General features: G+C 39.4%; 2 protein-coding genes across 2 annotated transcripts; both read left to right on the forward strand.

Moving 5' to 3' along the window:
* Positions 1 to 1,224: 1,224 nt before the first annotated feature.
* Positions 1,225 to 5,356, forward strand: LOC138002953 (vesicular inhibitory amino acid transporter-like). The gene is made up of 2 exons (XM_068848920.1): positions 1,225 to 1,303; positions 3,280 to 5,356. Exon 2 carries the CDS (start codon positions 3,355 to 3,357, stop codon positions 4,666 to 4,668), a length of 1,314 nt encoding a protein of 437 aa, XP_068705021.1. The 5' UTR covers positions 1,225 to 1,303; positions 3,280 to 3,354; the 3' UTR covers positions 4,669 to 5,356.
* Positions 5,357 to 14,000: 8,644 nt separating this feature from the next.
* Positions 14,001 to 17,706, forward strand: LOC138002954 (vesicular inhibitory amino acid transporter-like). Its single transcript, XM_068848921.1, has 2 exons — positions 14,001 to 14,084; positions 16,062 to 17,706. Exon 2 carries the CDS (start codon positions 16,137 to 16,139, stop codon positions 17,448 to 17,450), a length of 1,314 nt encoding a protein of 437 aa, XP_068705022.1. The 5' UTR covers positions 14,001 to 14,084; positions 16,062 to 16,136; the 3' UTR covers positions 17,451 to 17,706.
* The last annotated feature ends 4,794 nt before the right edge of the window (positions 17,707 to 22,500 follow it).

Consider the following 22,500-nt stretch of genomic DNA (forward strand, 5'->3'; position numbering starts at 1 on the left):
GACCACTTGGTTCCAAAGTTGCTAACATTGCGGCTAAACTGCAGAATACCCCGCAACTTATTTGTATTTCATTGAATAAGAATAGGCTCTATTGTATTCCGACTCGTTTTCAAAGAATGCCGCCTAGGAGAAACAATAGCGGTGAGGTGTTGCAGGGCATTCTGCAATTGCTCCAAAATTGCTTTGATAACTGCGAGGATCAAAGCTTTTCTTGATTTCGTATCCGCAGTTCAGTATATGATTCATTTCATATACCAATTCATCATCGATTCATTCCTCACGGGAACATTAGAACCCACAAATGACCAGCTCCCAACGTCAGTGGCTTCATAACTCAGTTGCTTAGAGCGTCGCACCGGTAGCGTGAGGTCACGGGTTCAAACCCCGTTGAAGTCCTGAATTTTTTAGGCTTCTCTACGCAGTTGCTAAAATTGCGTTCATAACTGCGAGGATCAGAGCTTTACTTGATTGTTTCAAGTATCAGCCATTTTATTGAGTGAACGAGAAGCTTATTGTGTTTGACCAGAAACCCATAGGGGTTGAAACGTGAAACGCGCGTTCACAGCTTCCGAATATTCAGTGCTAACTGATTGGTTGAATGTTTCAGTGCTAAGTACCATATTTGGAAACCCCTCGCTCTTGTTGTTCCAAATATGGTATTTAGCAAATTGTATATTCAGAAGCTTGTTTCCCAGCACACAAGGAGTGCGTTACACGTTTCAACCCTTATGGGTTTCTGGTTTGACAGCATTCCGCTAAATTTGTTAGCCCTTCCGTTTACAAAATTTGAAAACATGTTATTAAGTTTGCACATGTTTGATGTCTTAAATGTACAACTATGTCCATCCCGGCCACGGAATCAATGAGTTTCTCAGTCTTTTTTTTCGCCTAGGGTGAGATTGAACCAGTTATATCTCCTAAACCATTCAACCATCCAACCATTAATTAATACTGTGAATCACCGATGTTCTCTTATGGAAATAAGTGTGTTGATGATCGACTACTGCCACATTTGATAAGGGAAAATAAAATGATCCGTGAAACTGTACTGGGAAGCTTTCCGTGTTTCTTTTTTCTAGAGTTACTATGTTCACTTACAGTTCGTTGCACTAGCGAAAAGTATGCTTCGAGTGGCAGCGTATAAGAAACAATGAACTTATCATATAATATATTCTCATGCAAATACGAAATTGCTTATTTAGGATATAGCTCTCATATCAGTAGGTTCATTCACGTAAAAGTCAAAAGGTCTCGTTGTAGCAGTAGATTATCACACACACTCTCAGGTCTGATAAAATTGTGGGTAAGAGGCTTCTATTTTCCTCCACATATTCACTTCAATTTCGTGGTGGTGTAATTTCCTTATATATTGCCTGGAAGGTACAATAACTGTCATGTATGTAGCATCCATAAGATACATCTGTTTGAGAGGTTAAGAATCTGTCTCGCTGATGTGATTTTTTTAGTATTCGCAAACTTTTATAAGTTTCAAGAAGGAACCGAGAAGGAGATTTGTAGGATGCGATATGGCCTTCTCCGGCTGAGATTAACAACGCTGCATCAGTTGAGTTTGTGTAAAAGGGACGAGTTTTTGCCATGTGAACTGTAATTTAATCATGTCTACACCTTCTACAACCAGAATTAATCTACATTTGGAAATATGCAAACTAATTGCAAACTATAGTTCAAAATAGCCCGAACCTACCATTGTAGAAGAACCCTGATCTGAAAGCTTAATTGTTACAGGGGATTCCATTTAAGGGTGCAAAATGATAAGTTAGTAGAGAATAAACTGCCATACTTGATATGTTCTTCTTTTGCAAAATTAACATGGTGGTTCATTTGCAAAGAACACTCCAAAAATTTAAATAACGCGTGTCCTCTAAACAGCTTTGAATGAAATCGCTTCGGGCTTACAAGTCTTAATGAATATGTGCAAGTAGAAATGGTAAAATTTTGTTAACGTTAGATTTGAAAATGCCTACTTTCTTTACCAAGGGCGGAAAGGTGTCAAAGACCCATGTACTTTAATTTGTGTCTGCGTAACAAACTGACCTTGACGTGAAGCATTTAATTAACTCTCAAAGACACGAAAATGTCTGGAATAAGGCACTTAACTGAATTCCACTTTTTTCATTTGGCATTTGGTTTTCAATGGTAAAGACAGATTAAGTTGTGAATGTTCGAAGTGAACTGTTTCGTTTTTTACCTTCCTGTGAACATTTTACTATTTTGCTTACATTATGTTGAACGAAATGATATATGAAATGAATCATATTTTGAACTGCGGATATCAAGTGAAGCTATGATCCTCTCAGTTATGGACCCACATTTGAGCAATTGCGTAAAGAAGCCTGAAAAACCCAGGACATCAACGGGATTTGAACCTGCTACCTCGCGATACCGGCGCGACGGTGCGACGCTCTAACCAACTGAGCCATGAAGCCACTGACGTTGGGAGCTGGTCATTTGTGGGTTCTAATTTTCCCGTGAGGAATGAATCAGTGGATCATATACTGAACTGCGGATATGAAATCAAGTAAAGCTATGATCCTCGCAGTTATGGAGGCCATGTTAGCAATTGTTGTTAAAAATAACATGAACTGGACTCTCATGCAGTGAACAACAAAGTGGACCTTTTTTGGAAACGCGTTTTAGAACTTAGATATGTGTAATAAGTGTCTTATTCGGGCCACTTGAAGTGGACAAATTAATACCTTACAGCAGAAGAGACTTGATTATAGTTAGAACCAAGAGAGCCAAGGCAAGGGAGTGAATGCCTGTGCCGTATGATAAATCATTTAAAATATATTTTAGATCGCACCCGTGCTATGACCGTTATTTTTATCTGTCGTTACCATAACAGCTCGGTCTTCTTTCACATCAACTGACCCGCAATAAGATGTCGTCTATGAATTAATAAGCACGCAGTATGACATGTAACTAATAACGGATTTTAGCTAATTTTCATCGGAATAGGGAAAACTGTGGGTGATTCTCTCTATTACTTCATTTTATCTTGTTAGAACTCAATCGTATTCGGTCAAAATTTAATGATTCTAAATTTCTTAACTTTCTTTAGTTTCTTTGCCCAAGTGTTATTCACCATGCGGCCTCTTTGATTAAACCAATAACTTGCAATTGATAGGGATGAATTGACCACTATAACAGAGATCTAACCCCTTCGTTCGTCTCTTTATCATAGATGTATGAGGTATATCTACTTTTTTTGTTCGGTCATGTTTCGGTAACCTATATTGTTTTTGTATTGATCCACAGATCATTTCCACAGTGGGTACATTTTCATTCTCTTATTTAAAGCCTTCTGCAAGAAACAAGACTTCCCTTGTGATAATGAATTCAGGTGACCTTTCTGATGAAGATCGCGAAGCTATCTTAGAGCTGCAGTCCAGCGACGCTGAATCATCCACCGATGACGAATTCGAAATTCCCATAGAAAACAGAAGCTCGCATCAAGGTTCTTCCTCTGGCAATTCATCACTCTGGAAATCGGTTGCTAATCTCATAAACAACATGGAAGGCATTGGATTTCTTGCATTACCATATGCTATCAAACGGGGTGGAATTACCATTCTTGTGGCATTTTTAATACTTCCAGTTTGTGCGTGGTACACAGGAAAACTTTTAATAGAATGTCTTTATGACACAGATAAAAAGAACAGAAGAGTTAGGTCAAGATCCACTTTCAAAGAACTGGGAGAAATACTTTTACCTAAATATGGAGGCTATGTCTTCACAGGTTTTGTGCAACTGGGTCTTTTTTTTTGCTCCGTTTCATATCTAGTTCTATGTGGATCACTTATGAGCCACAGTCTCCCGTCAGTACCTCTTACGATGACAGCGTGGATATGCCTTGCGGGAGTCGTGGTTTTTCCAACAACTTTTCTTAATTCTATGAAGGAGATTGGTTGGTTAAGTATGATAAGTATTGTTGCATTGATTTCAGTTGTGATAACTGTTCTTTGGTACGGGATGGCGCACATGGACAAGTGGACTCTGGAGTCCGTTCTATTTTGGAACGGCGAAGGTGTAAGCATTGCTCTTCCAATTTTGATCTTCGCCTATGCCTCGTTGTATATTTTACCTACAGTTGAACATAGCATGCGCGAAAAACACAAATTCAACCTGGCTCTTGGATTAGCCTACATCATAAACGTTTTCATGAAGACAGGGTTTTCTCTTTTTGCGTTCTTGGCCTTTGGATCCAGTACAGATCAAGCTATACTTAATAATCTACCTGAAGGCCCAATTCGCATGTGCACCAGTTTTCTTTTCACGGCAAGTTGCGTACTTTCGTATATCTTGACTGTTTATCCAATATTTGTCTTTATCCAAACATCTGAAGCCTACGAACAGGCCTTCTCCAAATTCCCAAGGACCGGTTTGTTTCTCAGTCGGACAATTGTTGTCATTCTGACGGTGTTGGTGGCGATTATATTTCCTAAATTTGCCTTTGTTGTGTCATTCACTGGAAGCATAATCGAGTCAATGTCTTTCTTTGTTGCGCCATGTGCAGTTCACCTGAAGTTGAAATTCAAGCAACTAAAAAGATACGAAGTTTTCCTAGATGTGCTTTTTATCGTAATAGGCTTTACTTGTGCAGTATTTGGTGGTATTTCCTCCAGCCAAGCCTTAGTTGCAGGTTAACTGAATCTTGGAAAAAGTGATTATCAAGGTAACTCGGCCTAACTTAACACTTCAATTGTTGTCAGCCACAGACACTGAATTCCAAAAATGAATACCGACCGTTATATGTTGGGGAGCTTACGCAAGGACGACGACGACGGCTATGAGTACAGGTAAAGGGCAATGTTGTACAATACAACATTCTTTTTAACAAATATTCATAATTTCTTACATTCTCACCATTTTGCAACGTACGTTTTTATTTAAATTTTCTCATCGATTTCTTATCATTCATTTTACCCGTCGAAGACTGCAGTTCGGGCAGTCGAAAGCTCGTAGTTTTTAATCATTTTAGCCAGAGATCGGTTTTTAAATTTTAACTATGTTTCATCCTGGCTGCGGCCCTTCAATATTTTTAAGACAAAGTTTATGTTTTATGGAGGACGTAGCACCTGACGATAATTTTTCAATTTTCTCTCAAAACATCTACACCGCTCATACCAATCATGTTCCTTGAATGTTGACGCCCTCTTGACATGCCGAACGACTTGGATATTCGTTATTGCAATTAAGGGAGATCGTATTTTTAAATAACGTTCTAGTTGCCGTTGTCGACGTCCATGCTTTAGTTCCCTATTATGTACATATATTTAACAACTATTCTCCCAAGTGGAAGTGAATAAGTGAGATAATAAAGCGCAAAAAGATGATTTTAACCCATTTATTCCTGCAAAGATTGCAATTTTTGTCGAGCGCAAATCGAGCGCGAGTTGCTTGGAGGTGAATAGCAAAGGAGGATATTTGGAGTTTTAGTAGCCACTCAGAGCGTGCCTTCAACGCTATCCACTGTTTTAGTGTATACTAAAGTCAGATATTTCGTAGCACTTTTAATGTAAATTGGTTTATAGTTTCGGAAATAGAGTAACAACAGAATGCAGAGATCCCGATTTCTCCCGTTTAATTGAAGTTTTCTCCCTAAATTTTCACAGCAAAATATGGAGCTAGCGATACCGACGAAAATAATCTTAACTCACATAACTTGAGTAATACAACTTTATACGATTGAAACCTTGACAAGAATATAATTGCTTCTGTCTGAGACACGTCAACCACTACTTAAGTGCTATATATAGTGTTTCAACAACAACAAACTGCACAATTCCTGAAAAATAGTTTTGGGCAAGAGAAATATCGATTTAGTTTTTAATGTCGTAACGAAAGTGCTATCTGCTGTACGGTTTTTAAACAATAAAGCTCCAATAGTGTAGCAGCTCTCGTAACGTATAATTTGATTGGCTTGATACCCAAGCTGAAAACAAAGCAGTAATTAGCAGCTCTCGTAACGCAATAAAATCTACCCCCCCTCCTGAGATCAATAGAATCAACAATGTTTGCAAAATAAAGCAAAGGAGCACTTAAGCCCAGCTTAAATTCAAGGCCCAGCACCAATCAAAAGAGCGGATTTGCCAATTCTTAAAGCTGGTCTGACAATAGAAAAGACAGCAGTATACCATAAAAAAGGTGCGCATTGCGTACGTGTGGTAGTGAAGTAACTTGACACATTGCTTTATTACATAACTGAGGCCCTGTTAGGGGGGGGGGGGGGGGTGCCCATGTCCTCCGTCTGAATTTCACAGCTAGCTATGTTGCAATTTCGGAACATTCTTGTGTCGCCTGTCGGAATTTCATTAATAAATTTTAGCTCGTTGCCCCTCTCAATCCTCATTCGCTGGAACGACGCCAACGGACATACGGGGTGTTTTCCATTTACCAAGAAATTCCGGAAATTCCGGTTGGGATGTCTATGGAACACACGTTTTTGGTTCGTTCCACTGGAAAATTTCCGGAACTTCTGAAAAGGTAGTCCTGTTTTCCCGTTGGAAACTTTCCGATGGAAATGTGTGTTCCATTTACAACTTTTGAAAGGTCTTACCACTTCCAGGCTATTCACGGCCACATTTTTAAATTTTGGCGCGTAAAATCGCAATCACTGGGCGGCGAACGGACCTGAGTTAAAGGGAACCCGTTTTTAACCCGATGGAAATTTCCACCAAAATTTCCGGAAATTTTGTGTAAATGGAAAACGCCCACGGCCTCTATCTTTAGTACTTTTGAGCCCAGGGTTTTGTTTGAGACCTTTTTTAATGTTTAATACCTATTCAGACTACTTGGAATAGTTGTTGAAGTCAATGAAATTCCATCTAGTAAACTATACAAGTGAATAAAGGCCTAATCTGGCAAAGCAATCGAGCTATAATAGCGTTTCTACAATTCTGGTAGTGCAAGAGTCTAATGTTTCTTCCGAGTTCAACTCTGATTTAGTTGTCAGACTGTGCTTTTCTGTAACTATAACAACCCAGGAGGAAGGACATTATCGACCATTCATTATCCGCAAGGCATGCGTTTACAAAAGGTCTGTGAAAAATCACAGTTAGTAGAGGGAACTGGTTATGAAACTCGGCAAACTTCAAAGGGTTAAACAATAGCGCGGTCTCTGATGTTGAACAGACCCGTCACGTGACTCTGACCGTGCACAAGTTCGGCACTCCGACGACTCGCTTATGACTCTAACAGTGATGTATTTCAATAACTCGCTTACGATTTGAAACGCCGAGATGAACGCGATCAATAGAGAAACTAGATGCTTCTGTGAAGCATACACTGGCTTGCCTGTGATACGTGCTACAGAAAATCAGAAGGCACTGAATTGTGTGGTATTGAAATACAGCATTCCAAACAGTGAAGCATCTGTGTCAAATGATGGCAAGATACCGGGTTTTGTAAGTTTCTTTTTTTTGTCAAGTGTTATAAAGTTTGACAATGAAATGAGCGAAGTCAAAACAAAGATCACAATCGCCCAACTCTTGTTTATGCAAAGTCAAAATTTACTCTCCAAGACGCGTACGACGTTATTTATCACCAGGTAATTCCATCATTTTGGAAATAGCAGCTACTTTATATTCATCTGCGTCACAAGTTTTCACTGATTTTGGGGCTCATTTTTTTGAAACTCAAGCACGCTTCCAACAGGCCTGTGAACCCTTCCTGCTTACAGAGCAATACTAAAAAAAAACTCTCCCATATCACATTTGAACCTTAAGCTCGAAAATTCAATACACAACATGATATTATAATTCACAAAGCAGCAGAAAATACCACAGAATCCTTTTCCAGCGAAAATTTTATTGAAACAAACAACATATTTGCTCTTAGAGGCGAAAACCTCTTCCTATTTCATTGCGTGCGTGAAGACAAGAAACTCAATTGTGTCAAATTACCATGTACTTCAGGTAAATACTGCTCACTTTGATTCGTCTCGACGGGCGATAGATTGTTGTCGAAGTCCAGTACTCGTCGCTTTTGAGATTCATGCCTAGTTTATCCAACTGACTTTCCATTATTGAGCTCCATAAGGGTATATTTTGTTTAAGGATCCACTAAAACGCCATTCGCGTTGCATGACTTTCGACGCCATTGCAGGCTAAGTTAATGATTCTACTGTGTCCACCACCAGAGAAATCTACGCAGTTCCACTACCCTCTCGATCCTAAGAAAATACGCGCAGAAGGCTCTATACACACAAAGACACCACTTACCAGGGGAGAGACAGGCAAGACTTTTACCGACACGGAAAAAAAAAAAAAAAAAAAAAAAACTAGAAACTCCGTGAGGGTACACTGGGTTGCCTGTGGTACGTGCAGCCCCGGAGGGGGGGGGGGGGGGACTCCCATATGGATGGAACACACAGGGATGCTAGTCGGAAAAATTTAAATTTAACCCCCCTGAAGGAGACCATCTGGGCGTGGCTCAAGCTTTTTGTGACTCCTAAAGGAGACCAATCTGGGCGTGACTTAAGCAAATTTTGACCTTGGCGGCTTAAAATATTGGCGCTTTGCCCGAAACACGATAAGCGAGACCAAAATCCAAAATTTACACTTTGAGACGACGAGCACCCCGTCTGGGAAATCAACCAAAATCCCAATTTTGGTGCAGCGTTCCAGGCAAATTGTGACTGGCCCACGGGCCGATTACGGGCTTGCAAAAACAAAGCAAAAGGTAATTAAAAAACCATATAATAAACTACTTACTAACCGAGCTAGCTCGAGCCGTACTCGGGAATATTGGCCCTGGGTCGTTTTTTGCACGGACCTCGCTGCGCTCGGTCCGTACTGCCACGACCGGGCCCAATATTTCCCTGGCAGTACAGCCCTCGCGCTCGGTTAGTAAGAAGTTATTTAAGGGGTCACCCAGAAGTCATACCAGCAGAGGCCCTTTGGCTCACAGGTCCTCACACGTTCGTACGACGAAACAGATCCTTTTCTGAGGTTAAAAAAAACTGGCTACTGGCCTAACTCTTCTTCCTACTTTCCCAACCGCGAGAAAACCGCGGTAAATCAGCCATCGCCAAAAAATGTTTTTTTTTTTTTTCAAAAAAATATTTAAGTTAGGGGGAAAAAAAACATCATTTTAAAGCTAAGAAAATAAGCTTTCCAACAGCATATAAAAAGCAACTTATTTACAGAAAAAAACTGAAACAAACATTATAAAAGCGAAAGTTGAACGAAAAAAAAAAAAATTAAAAAAAAAATAACAGTAAAATATGTTTTCTAGGCAAAAATTTTGTTCATTTAAGTTGTTGATTACGAATTTTTGGATGCAAAAACTAATATTTTCTGCAATTTTATCTGCCTTCTTGGACATAAATTCGACCGAAAACTGATAAGGCACGAATATTTTTAGATTTTTAGGAATAATAGATAACGTGGTTCAATGCGTAATGTGATAATGCGATAAAAGTGTCAAATTTTTGCGACCCATTGCTAACGGCAACGGAAGCGATCGCATTACGAATAATTAACCTCTGTTGCCAAAAAAAAACTCAAATAACCGGTCAGTGTAAAACGCAGACTGCACTGCAGACTGCAGACCAGGGATAAAAAATGCAGACTGAGGGTAAAATGCAGACTGCAGACTGCAGACTGTGGGTTAATAAAATAATAATGAAAAAAAAGTTATAAGAGTGTTAGTAGCCGTTTGTACTTTCACACTGAAACCCCACACACACAAACATTTTGGGAGATCGCTTTGGTTGCCCCACCGCATGTTTTTATCGAACTCTGTAAGAATTGAAGCTGTTTGAATCCTTGTTGTTGTTTGAAAAAGGACAGTTTCGTTAAGTGAGTTGCTTTTTAGGCAAAGAAGTCACCACCCCGTAATTCATATGCCCAAGATACCGGGTTTTTGTAAGTTTCTTTTTCTGTCAAGTGTGATAAAGTTTGACAATGAAATGAGCGAAGTCAAAACAAAGATCACAATCGCCCAACTCTTGTTTATGCAAAAGTCAAAATTTACTCTCCAAGACGTGTACGACGTTATTTATCACCAGGTAATTCCATCATTTTGGAAATAGCAGCTACTTTATTATTCATCTGCGTCACAAGTTTTCACTGATTTTGGGGCTCATTTTGTTGAAACTCAAGCACGCTTCCAACAGGCCTGTGAACCCTTCTGCTGCTTACAGAGCAATACTAAAAAACTTCTCCCATATCACATTTGAACCTTAAGCTCGAAAATTCAATACACAACATGATATTATAATTCACAAAGGCAGAAAAAACCACAGAATCCTTTTCCAGCGAAAATTTTTGAAACAAACAACATATTTGCTCTTAGAGGCGAAAACCTCTTCCTATTTGATTGCGTGCGTGAAGACAAGAAACTCAATTGTGTCAAATTACCATGTACTTCAGGTAAATACTGCTCACTTTGATTTTCGTCTCGACGGGCGATAGATTGTTGTCGAAGTCCAGTACTCGTCGCTTTTGAGATTCATGCCTAGTTTATCCAACTGACTTTCCATTATTGAGCTCCATAAGGGTATATTTTGTTTAAGGATCCACTAAAACGCCATTCGCGTTGCATGACTTTCGACGCCATTGCAGGCTAAGTTAATGATTCTACTGTGTCCACAAGAGAAGAAATGGTAAAAGTCTTGCCTGTCACTCCCCTGGTAAGTGGTGTCTTTGTGTATAGAGCCTTCTGCGCGTATTTTCTTAGGATCGAGAGGGTAGTGGAACTGCGTAGATTTCTCTGGTGGACACAGTAGAATCATTAACTTAGCCTGCAATGGCGTCGAAAGTCATGCAACGCGAATGGCGTTTTAGTGGATCCTTAAACAAAATATACCCTTATGGAGCTCAATAATGGAAAGTCAGTTGGATAAACTAGGCATGAATCTCAAAAGCGACGAGTACTGGACTTCGACAACAATCTATCGCCCGTCGAGACGAAATCAAAGTGAGCAGTATTTACCTGAAGTAGAAGGTAATCTGACACAATTGAGTTTCTTGTCTTCACGCACGCAATGAAATAGGAAGAGGTTTTCGCCTCTAAGAGCAAATATGTTGTTTGTTTCAATAAAACTTTCGCTGGAAAAGGATTCTGTGGTATTTTCTGCCTTTGTGAATTATAATATCATGTTGTGTATTGAATTTTTGAGCTTAAGGTTGAAATGTGATATGCGAGAAGTTTTTTAGTATTGCTCTGTAAGCAGGAAGGGTTCAAAGGCCTGTTGAAAGCGTGCTTGAGTTTCAACAAAATGAGCCCCAAAATCAGTGAAAACTTGTGACGCAGATGAATAATAAAGTAGCTGCTATTTCCAAAATGATGGAATTACCTGGTGATAATAACGTCGTACGCGTCTTGGAGAGTAAATTTTGACTTTGCATAAACAAGAGTTGGGCGATTGTGATCTTTGTTTTGACTTCGCTCATTTCATTGTCAAACTTTATAACACTTGACAGAAAAAGAAACTTACAAAAACCCGGTATCTTGCCATCATTTGACACAGATGCTTCACTGTTTGGCGAGTAAACATGCCGCGGTAACTTAATCACGGCGCCTGCTGAATTCCGGCCATGTCACTTTCGATTTTGCAATTTACTTGAACGTAGCAAAAATCTCCCAAAATGTTTGTCGCTGATCGTAACGTTTCATATTCTATAGATCGTTTTCACGTGACGTCATCACCTTCCAAAATCTAAAACTAAAGATCCACCAAAGTTTTTATCCTCATCAGGCATAAGAGGCGGCATATCTATATCTGTTGACAATTTCACAGCTCAATAGCGTGCTTCGTTTGGAAACCAGAGCATTTTGAATTTCCGGATTATGTAGGTGCGTGACACAAAGCTACGATCAAGTTTGTTGAGAAATATATACTTATCTCATGATTTTGAGCCCTTTTAGAAGTTAGAGCATTAGGAAAAGTGCTTATGTAAATGCTTGTTTTTTCAGTAGTGATAATCAGTCGCCTAGATAGCCAAAGTCAGTTCCAGATGTTTACACTATTTTCCGGCCTGCGAAACATTTCGACGAATATCTGAAGTTTGGGGAAACGCAGAGGCCTAAAACTTGGACAAGTGTCTTATTTCTTTATCTTCTATAAGATAACAATTTCTTAGCGTTTTGCACTGGATAGTTTTTGATTAATTTTTTTTATTGCGTGACAGTGAAAACGATCTATATTCAAGGTTCAAAATTAATGTTGTTTTCATGTCGTAAATATTTTATTCTCGATCGACCGTCCGGGAAACTTCCTTCTGCTCTTTCTGAAAACTGTGTATCAATATTTATTTGCTTTTTCATCAATATTTGTTTTGCATAAAGCACGCTAACAGAATCTGTACCTTGCTGAGTTCGCATTTGTTAGCGTTAATAGTATTTTCGGTCAGATGTTTCTGTTTTTTTTGAGGGGTTTATTGTTTTGGTCTCCCATCCCAACACTAACCCCGCGAAACAGGGCTTGACTTCAGTGAAGTTTAGTATTACAAAGTTTTCGGATGCTCATAGGGCACACTTGTGGTGAAAAGAAGTTGTGAGGGAACTTGAAAATTATCAACATGTCAGCCCAGAAGCCAGTGTTTCTCGCTTCTCTTTTATTTGTTATTCTTCAGAGACTGGAATGCTGTATTTCAATACCACGCAATTCAGTGCCTTCTGATTTTCTGTAGCACGTACCACAGGCAAGCCAGTAAATGCTTCACAGAAGCATCTAGTTAGCCATAATTTACGGTGGCCCACAACTGTCACGGCAATAACAAATACCTCACGGCAAAACTAAAACTGTCACGGCAATATCAAATTCCGCACGGCAAAACCAAAATGCTCACGGCACAACCATAAAGCTCACTGGAAAACAAAAAACTCACGGCAAAACAAAAAACTCACGGCAAAAACAAAAAACTCACGGCAAAACAAAAAAGCTAACGGCAAAATCAAGAACTCACGGCAAAACCAAAAAGCTCACGGCAAAAACCAGAGAAAGGTAACAACTATATCGATGACATGACTAAAAAATGGTTGTCTCAAACACCAAATCCACCGCGAATACCTGAATTCTATACCGTCACTAAAATCCACAAGCCTACTCTTGTAGGCAGACCAATAATCTCTGGTTGTAACGGGCCTACAGAAAGAATATCAGCATTTGTTGGCACATTGTTTCAGCCTGTTTCCACATCACAAACGTCTTATCTTAAAGACTCCACAGATTTTATCAACTTCATTGAAAAGACGAAGATGGGAAAACGAACTTTCCTTGTAACGATGGATGTCACAAGTCTATATACAAATATACCGCAAGAAGAGGGAATCACTACAGTATGCAATGCGTACGAAAATTTTCACAAAAATAACCCTCCAATTCCCACTTTCGTCAAATGTATTAATAAATGTCAGCTTGGATTGCCTGAGCATCCAACCATCATTCCTTTTGTGTTGTATTTCTAAAGTATTTAAGGAGAAAATAATTTACGTTCGTTTAAGCGCAGCGAATTAGAACGTAATTATGGGTTTCTGGTTTGACAGCATTCCGCTAAATTTGTTAGCTCTTCCGTTTACAAAATTTGAAAACATGTTATTAAGTTTGCACATGTTTCATGTCTTAAATGTACAATTATGTCCATCCCGGTCAATGGAATCAATGTCTGAGTTTCTCAGTCATTTTTTTCGCCTAGGGTGAGATTGAACCAGTTATATCAGTCTCCTAAACCATTCAACCATCCAACCATTGATTAATACTGTGAATCACCGATGTTCTCTTATGCACAAATAAGTGTGTTGATGATCGACTACTGCCACATTTGATAAGGGAAAACAAAATGATCCGTGAAACTGTACTGGGAAGCTTTCCGTGTTTCTTTTTTCTAGAGTTACTATGTTCACTTACAGTTCGTTGCACTAGCGAACACTATTCTTCGAGTGGCAGCGTATAAGAAACAATGAACTTATCATATAATATATTCTCATGCAAATACGAAATCGCTTATTTAGGATATAGCCCTCATATCAGTAGGTTCATTCATCGGCGTAAAAGTCAAAAGGTCTCGTTTAGCAGTAGATTATCACACACACTCTCAGGTCTGATAAAATTGTGGGTAAGAGGCTTTTATTTTCCTCCACATATTCACTTCAATTTCGTGGTGGTGTAATTTCCTTATATATTGCCTGGAAGGTACAAGAACTGTCATGTATGTAGCATCCATAAGATACATCTGTTTGAGAGGTTAAGAATCTGTCTCGCTGATGTGATTTTTTAGTATTCGCAAACTTTTATAAGTTTCAAGAAGGAACCGAGAAAGAGATTTGTAGGATGCGATATGGCCTTCTCCGGCTGAGATTAACAACGCTGCATCAGTTGAGTTTGTGTAAAAGGGACAAATTTTTGCCATGTGAACTGTAATTTAATCATGTCTACACCTTCTACAACCAGAATTAATCTACATTTGGAAATATGCAAACTAATTGCAAACTATAGTTCAAAATAGCCCGAACCTAGCATTGTAGAAGAACCCTGATCTGAAAGCTAAATTGTTACAGGGGATTCCATTTAAGGGTGCAAAATGATTTCAAGTTAGTAGAGAATTATAAACTGCCATACTTGATATGTTCTTCTTTTGCAAAATTAACAGGGTGGTTCATTTGCAAAGAACACTCCAAAAATTTAAATAACGTGTGTCCTCTAAAGAGCTTTAAATGAAATCGCTTCGGGCTTACAAGTCTTAATGAATATGTGGAAGTAGAAATGGTAAAATTTTGTTAACGTTAGATTTGAAAATGCCTACTTTCTTTACCAAGGGCGGAAAGGTGTCGAAGCCCCATGTACTTTAATTTGTGTCTGCGTAACAAACTGACCTTGACGTGAAGCATTTAATTAACTCTCAAAGACACAAAAATGTCTGGATTAAGGCACTTAACTGAATTCCACTTTTTTCATTTGGCATTTGGTTTTCAATGGTAAAGACAGATTAAGTTGTGAATGTTCGAAGTCAACTGTTTCGTTTTTTACCTTCCTGTGAACATTTTACTATTTTGCTTACATTATGTTGAACGAAATGATATATGAAATGAATCATATTTTTGAACTGCGGATATCAAGTGAAGCTATGATCCTCTCAGTTATGGACCCACATTTGAGCAATTGCGTAAAGAAGCCTGAAAAACCCAGGACATCAACGGGATTTGAACCTGCTACCTCGCGATACCGGCGCGACGGTGCGACGCTCTAACCAACTGAGCCATGAAGCCACTGACGTTGGGAGCTGGTCATTTGTGGGTTCTAATTTTCCCGTGAGGAATGAATCAGTGGATCATATACTGAACTGCGGATGTGAAATCAAGTAAAGCTATGATCCTCGCAGTTATGGAGGCAATGTTAGCAATTGTTGTTAAAAATCACATGAACTGGACTCTCATGAAGTGAACAACAAAGTGAACCTTTTTTGGCAACGCGTTTTAGAAGTTAGATATGAGTAATAAGTGTCTTATTCGGGCCACTTGAAGTGGACAAATTAATACCTTACAGCAGAAGAGATTTAATTATAGTTAGAACCAAGAGAGCCAAGGCAAGGGAGTGAATCCCTGTGCCGAATGATAAATCATTTAAAATATATTTTAGATCGCACCCGTGCTGTGACGGTTATTTTTATCTGTCGTTACCATAACAGCTCGGTCTTCTTTCACATGAACTGACCCGCAATGAGATGTCGTCTATGAAATAAGCACACAGTATGACATGTAACTAATAACGGATTTTAGCTAATTTTCATCGGAATAGGGAAAACTGTGGGTGATTCTCTCTATTACTTCATTTTATCTTGTTAGAACTCAATCGTATTCGGTCAAAATTTAATGATTCTAAATTTCTTAACTTTCTTTAGTTTCTTTGCCCAAGTGTTATTCACCATGCGGCCTCTTTGATTAAACCAATAACTTGCAATTGATAGGGATGAATTGACCACTATAACAGAGATCTAACCCCTTCGTTCGTCTCTTTATCATAGATGTATGAGGTATCTACTTTTTTTGTTCGGTCATGTTTCGGTAACCTATATTGTTTTGGTATTGATCCACAGATCATTTCCACAGTGGGTACATTTTCATTCTCTTGTTTAAAGCCTTCTGCAAGAAACAAGACTTCCCTTGTGATAATGAATTCAGGTGACCTTTCTGATGAAGATCGCGAAGCTATCTTAGAGCTGCAGTCCAGCGACGCTGAATCATCCACCGATGACGAATTCGAAATTCCCATAGAAAACAGAAGCTCGCATCAAGGTTCTTCCTCTGGCAATTCATCACTCTGGAAATCAGTTGCTAATCTCATAAACTACATGGAAGGCATTGGATTTCTTGCATTACCATATGCCATCAAACGGGGTGGAATTACCATTCTTGTGGCATTTTTAATACTTCCAGTTTGTGCGTGGTACACAGGAAAACTTCTAATAGAGTGTCTTTATGACACAGATAAAAAGAACAGAAGACTTAGGTCAAGATCCACTTTCAAAGAACTGGGAGAAATGCTTTTACCTAAATATGGAGGCTATGTCTTCACAGGTTTTGTGCAACTGGGTCTTTTTTTTTCCTCTGTTTCATATCTAGTTCTATGCGGATCACTTATGAGCCACAGTCTCCCGTCAGTACCTCTTACGATGACAGCGTGGATATGCCTTGCGGGAGTCGTGGTTTTTCCAACAACTTTTCTTAATTCTATGAAGGAGATTGGTTGGTTAAGTATGATAAGTATTGTTGCATTGATTTCAGTTGTGATAACTGTTCTTTGGTACGGGATGGCGCACATGGACAAGTGGACTCTGGAGTCCGTTCTATTTTGGAACGGCGAAGGTGTAAGCATTGCTCTTCCAATTTTGATCTTCGCCTATGCCTCGTTGTATATTTTACCTACAGTTGAACATAGCATGCGCGAAAAACACAAATTCAACCTGGCTCTTGCATTAGCGTACATCATAAACGTTTTCATGAAGACAGGGTTTTCTCTTTTTGCGTTCTTGGCCTTTGGATCCAGTACAGATCAAGCTATACTTAATAATCTACCTGAAGGCCCAATTCGCATGTGCACCAGTTTTCTTTTCACGGCAAGTTGCATACTTTCGTATATCTTGACTGTTTATCCAATATTTGTCTTTATCCAAACATCTGAAGCCTACGAACAGGCCTTCTCCAAATTCCCAAGGACCGGTTTGTTTCTCAGTCGGACAATTGTTGTCATTCTGACGGTGTTGGTGGCGATTATATTTCCTAAATTTGCCTTTGTTGTGTCATTCACTGGAAGCATAATCGAGTCAATGTCTTTCTTTGTTGCGCCATGTGCAGTTCACCTGAAGTTGAAATTCAAGCAACTAAAATGGTACGAAGTTTTCCTAGATGTGCTTTTTATCGTAATAGGCTTTACTTGTGCAGTATTTGGTGGTATTTCCTCCAGCCAAGCCTTAGTTGCAGGTTAACTGAATCTTGAAAAAAGTGATTATCAAGGTAACTCGGCCTAACTTATCACTTCAATTGTTGTCAGCCACAGACACTGAATTCCGAAAATGAATACCGACCGTTATATGTTGGGGAGCTTACGCAAGGACGACGACGACGGCTTAATGACTCGGAGCAAAGAAAGAAAATGGCTTAGCACTCTTTGCTCGTGTGTTTTACATTTCGATACAACTGCAGTCTTCGACGGGTAACATGAATGATAAGAAATCGATGAGAAAATTTAAATAAAAACGTACGTTGCAAAATGATGAGAATGTAAGAAATTATGAATATTTGTTAAAAAGAATGTTGTATTGTACAGGTAAAGGGCAATGTTGTACAATACAACATTCTTTTTAACAAATATTCATAATTTCTTACATTCTCGTCATTTTGCAACGTACGTTTTTATTTAAATTTTCTCATCGATTTCTTATCATTCATTTTACCCGTCGAAGACTGCAGTTCGGGCAGTCGAAAGCTCGTAGTTTTTAATCATTTTAGCCAGAGATCGTTTTTTAAATTTTAACTATGTTTCATCCTGGCTGCGGCCCTTCAATATTTTCAAGACAAAGTTTATGTTTTATGGAGGACGTAGCACCTGACGATAATTTTTCAATTTTCTCTCAAAACATCTACACCGCTCATACCAATCATGGTCCTTGAATGTTGACGCCCTCTTGACATGCCGAACGACTTGGATATTCGTTATTGCAATTAATTAAGGGAAATCGTATTTTTAAATAACGTTCTAGTTGCCGTTGTCGACGTCCATGCTTTAGTTCCCTGTTATGTACATATATTTAATAACTATTCACCCAAGTGGAAGTGAATAAGTGAGATAATAAAGCGCAAAAAGATGATTTTAACCCATTTATTCCTGCAAAGATTGCAATTTTTGTCGAGCGCAAATCGAGCGCGAGTTGCTTGGAGGTGAATAGCAAAGGAGGATATTTGGAGTTTTAGTAGCCACTCAGAGCGTGCCTTCAACGCTATCCACTGTTTTAGTGTATACTAAAGTCAGATATTTCGTAGCACTTTTAATGTAAATTGGTTTATAGTTTCGGAAATAGAGTAACAACAGAATGCAGAGATCCCGATTTCTCCCGTTTAATTGAAGTTTTCTCCCTAAATTTTCACAGCAAAATATGGAGCTAGCGATACCGACGAAAATACGTGATCTTAACTCACATAACTTGAGTAATACAACTTTATACGATTGAAACCTTGACAAGAATATAATTGCTTCTGTCTGAGACACGTCAACAACTACTTAAGTGCTATATATAGTGTTTCAACAACAACAAACTGCACAATTCCTGAAAAATAGTTTTGGGCAAGAGAAATATCGATTTAGTTTTTAATGTCGTAACGAAAGTGCTATCTGCTGTACGGTTTTTAAACAATAAAGCTCCAATAGTGTAGCAGCTCTCGTAACGTATAATTTGATTGGCTTGATACCCAAGCTGAAAACAAAGCAGTAATTAGCAGCTCTCGTAACGCAATAAAATCTACCCCTCCTCCTGAGATCAATAGAATCGACAATGTTTGCAAAATAAAGCAAAGGAGCACTTAGGGCCAGCTAAAATTTAAGGCCCAGCACCAATCAAAAGAGCAGATTTGCCAATTCTTAAAGCTGGTCTGACAATAGAAAAGACAGCAGTATACCATAAAAAAGGTGCGCATTGCGTACGTGTGGTAGTGAAGTAACTTGACACATTGCTTTATTCCATAACTGTCAACGGAGCTGCGTTTGTTTTCCAGGACGTAATATGTAAAATACTAAACCCAGAAATATTGAAGAAAATAAATGGGAATCGAGAAACATTGGTTTCGAGGCTGACATGAAGTTCAACATCTTTTTCACAGAAATCTAATTAAAGCGTGTACTCTGAGCGTCTGACAGTTCTGCGACACTTCACTGAAGTTATCCCTGTCCAGCGGGGTTACTATCTGGATGGGAAACCTCAAAATATACGACTTGCTGCCAGAAACATAGGACCGAAATTATATTTTAACGCTTAAGAATGCGAACTAAGCATGGTACAGATTTTGTTAGCTTTAAGCAAAACAGCTAAGGTAAATAAAATATCCATACACAGTTTTAAGGAAGAGCACAAGGAAGTTTTTGAGAAGTGTCGATCGAGAATTAAAAAAAATTGCCATCAGCAACAAAATTTGCGACATGGAAAAACACATTTTGTGCTGCGAAAATAAAAAGTTACCGTAAGCGAAAAACATGTTGGGAGATTTTTGCTACGTGCAACTTTTCTATTGTTCTTTTTGCTGTACAAGTAAATGGCAAAATCGAAAGTGACATCGATTTTAGCGGCCGCCTGTGATCAAGTTACCTTGCGTGGAGGATACCCAAACTTCGAGCCAGGATTCGAGCTAGGATCCGAGCCAGGATTCGAGCTAGGATCCGAGCCAGGATTCCAGCCAGGATTCAAGCTAAGATGAGCTTTCTCCGCTATTTATTCTCGAATCTCTCGGCTAGGTTAGGTCTCGAATCGGTTAGGTTAGGTCTATTTAGGTTGGTTGTAGTCTAGTTAGGTCTAGTTAGGGTGGCTGTGACTAAAAGTGGGACGGGGACGTGGGACTTGGGACGTGGGGACTCGGGGACGTGGGGACGTGGTGACGTGGGGACGTGGTGACGTGGGGACGTGGAGACTCGGGTACTCGGGGACGTGTGAACTTGGGGATGTGGGGACGCGCCGACACATTTTCGAAGTATAGAATTTCAGAAATGGGACAACATCGCCAAGAAAGTTAAATTGCTTGTGTTATTTTGCTTTTCAAGTACCAGCTAAATACACAGCGAAATTCAAAAATTGGATTCTCGAAAAGTCATTCTAGCCACCCGTCACAGAGCTCGAATGTGAAACAAAGCAGAAGACCTAATGGCCCATGGCTGACACTGCAGCTGAAATTTCAGCGTTTTTTGTTGTTGTTGCTCAGAAACTTGAGGCTTATGACTCCTCTGTAACTGAAGTTTAAATACCGTGCCAATGTCCTTGTTGGCGGCATTGTGACTGCATCTTTCCTGGCGCTTGTTCAATTTGTTACCTTTGATTGGGTTGTCACCGTTGATGTTGTCGAAAATGTTCGTCATCAGAGGGCCAGAAGCCCCCCAAGAGGGGGAGGCCTAGGGGGGTACTGCCATATATGAGCTATATAGGTATGTGCCGCTGTGAAGGGTATGGTTTTCAAGCAGTTTGCTCTAGGATAGGATACATAAATCAGAGCGTTTTTTTCTAGAATTGGATATAATTTTTCACGGAACTGACCAGTTGGTTGAAGATTTTATCTAGACCAAGGAAAGTTGATAAAACCAAATTTTTGTATACTACTTCTCCACCGAAACAGCACCACAGTTTCTTTAGAAACTACCGCCTTCAAGTATAAATAAATCATTTTTTGAGAGAGAAACGATTGTGGTATAGGTTTTGCTTTGGCTAGACTGTGCTAGTGACCTCAGCAGTTTCTGAAAAACAGTTACTCTAGGATAGGGAGGGTTTGGGGAGTTTACTCTGGTACGGGGTAGCAAAATTCACCTGAACCAGCTCTGGTTTAGGCTAAGGGTGCCAAGGTCCATCCCCCACCCAGAAATTCCTAAAGTACCGTCCCCGGGCCAGAAGCTAAATAACGCTTCTGTGTTAAGGCTTGACCAAGCGAATAAGTTGGCATATTTTTGTTTTACGAGGAAACATTTATCCAATCGACGTTAACTTGAAATCTGCATACTTTGCTTTCTACTCCCTCTTTCATCTGAAATGTGTCAAGTGATTTTTAACGACTAAAAACAATTGAAATATTTTATCGGAAAAGAGGATGGAAAAGTCATCTTATATCAAGATACCTTGCTGTAGTACTCCTACCGAGGCTTTATCACTCTGCCTTTTAATCATATGCCCATCTTAATGGCAACGGTAAATCAAAATTAAAAGAAAAAAAAAGGTCAAATCACATAGAGGTCACAATAAAAATGAACGATATCACATTGATAGGTATAATGATACGTTTATGAGAGTTTTAAGCAGTTTCAAGCAAAACTTTGTCGGAATTTTTTAGGGTAAACGTTCCCCCAATCTCAAAAACAAGCATTATGACGTCTTCAGTCAAGAAATGTGACGTGACAGACAACTACGAGTGAAATGCATAATTTAAAATAAAAAGGTTAGGATGCAGAAAATGGAAGTACTTTTAAATGTTCAAGCCTCGATATACTTAGGGAATTGTAAAATGATCTGAGAAATGGTCATACCAACGTTTCGTTCATGTTGCCTATGTCAAATAAGGACTTAATGCAAAAAAAAAATTGTCCCTTCGTTTTACTTAAATTACTCCACTATGTAACTTGATAGTAGTATAATGAAAGTCACCTTTTTATGAAGATGAGTAATAAACTATACTATATATATTTACTAGACCTCTGTTTCACATCATACAAACGAGGAACTTAAACCGGGCTACAACGCAGTTACAATAAACAGACGAAGATTTTGTGAAATATGATGAAAAGTTAAACAAATGGTAAAAATGCGTCCCCACGTCCCCGAGTCCCCACCTCCCCGAGTCCCCGAGTCCCCGAGTCCCCGAGTCCCCGAGTCCCCGAGTCCCCGCGTCCCCACGTCCCCACGTCCCCGAGTCCCCACGTCCCCACGTCCCCACGTACCCGAGTCCCCACGTCCCCACGTCCCCGAGTCCCCACGTCCCAAGTCCCACGTCCCAGTCCCACGTCCCCGTCCCATTTTTAGTCACAGCCCAAGGAAAGGAACTAGACGAGGTTATATATCACAAGGTAATTCCATCGTTTTGGAAATAGAAACAGCTTAGAAACGTGCTTTATTATTTATCAGTGTCACAAATTCTTGCCGATTTGGGGGCTCATGTGTTAAGATTCAAGCACGCTTCCAACAGACCTGTTTATTTTCGTGTTCTACCCAGTTATTTTCCGGTGCGGCTGATAAATGACATGAGGATTTGAAAAGGCTTTACAGCTTTGTGTTCCCACTCCTAGAACACAGGCCG

The sequence above is a fragment of the Montipora foliosa genome, chromosome 5 (genome assembly GCF_036669935.1).
Source record: "Montipora foliosa isolate CH-2021 chromosome 5, ASM3666993v2, whole genome shotgun sequence".
Classification (NCBI taxonomy): Eukaryota; Metazoa; Cnidaria; class Anthozoa; order Scleractinia; family Acroporidae; genus Montipora; species Montipora foliosa.

What these genes read in the sequence shown, in the direction of transcription:
- LOC138002954 (XM_068848921.1), top strand. Translation starts at nt 16,137, where the DNA reads ATGAATTCAGGTGACCTTTCTGATGAAGATCGCGAAGCTATCTTAGAG.
- LOC138002953 (XM_068848920.1), top strand. Translation starts at nt 3,355, where the DNA reads ATGAATTCAGGTGACCTTTCTGATGAAGATCGCGAAGCTATCTTAGAG.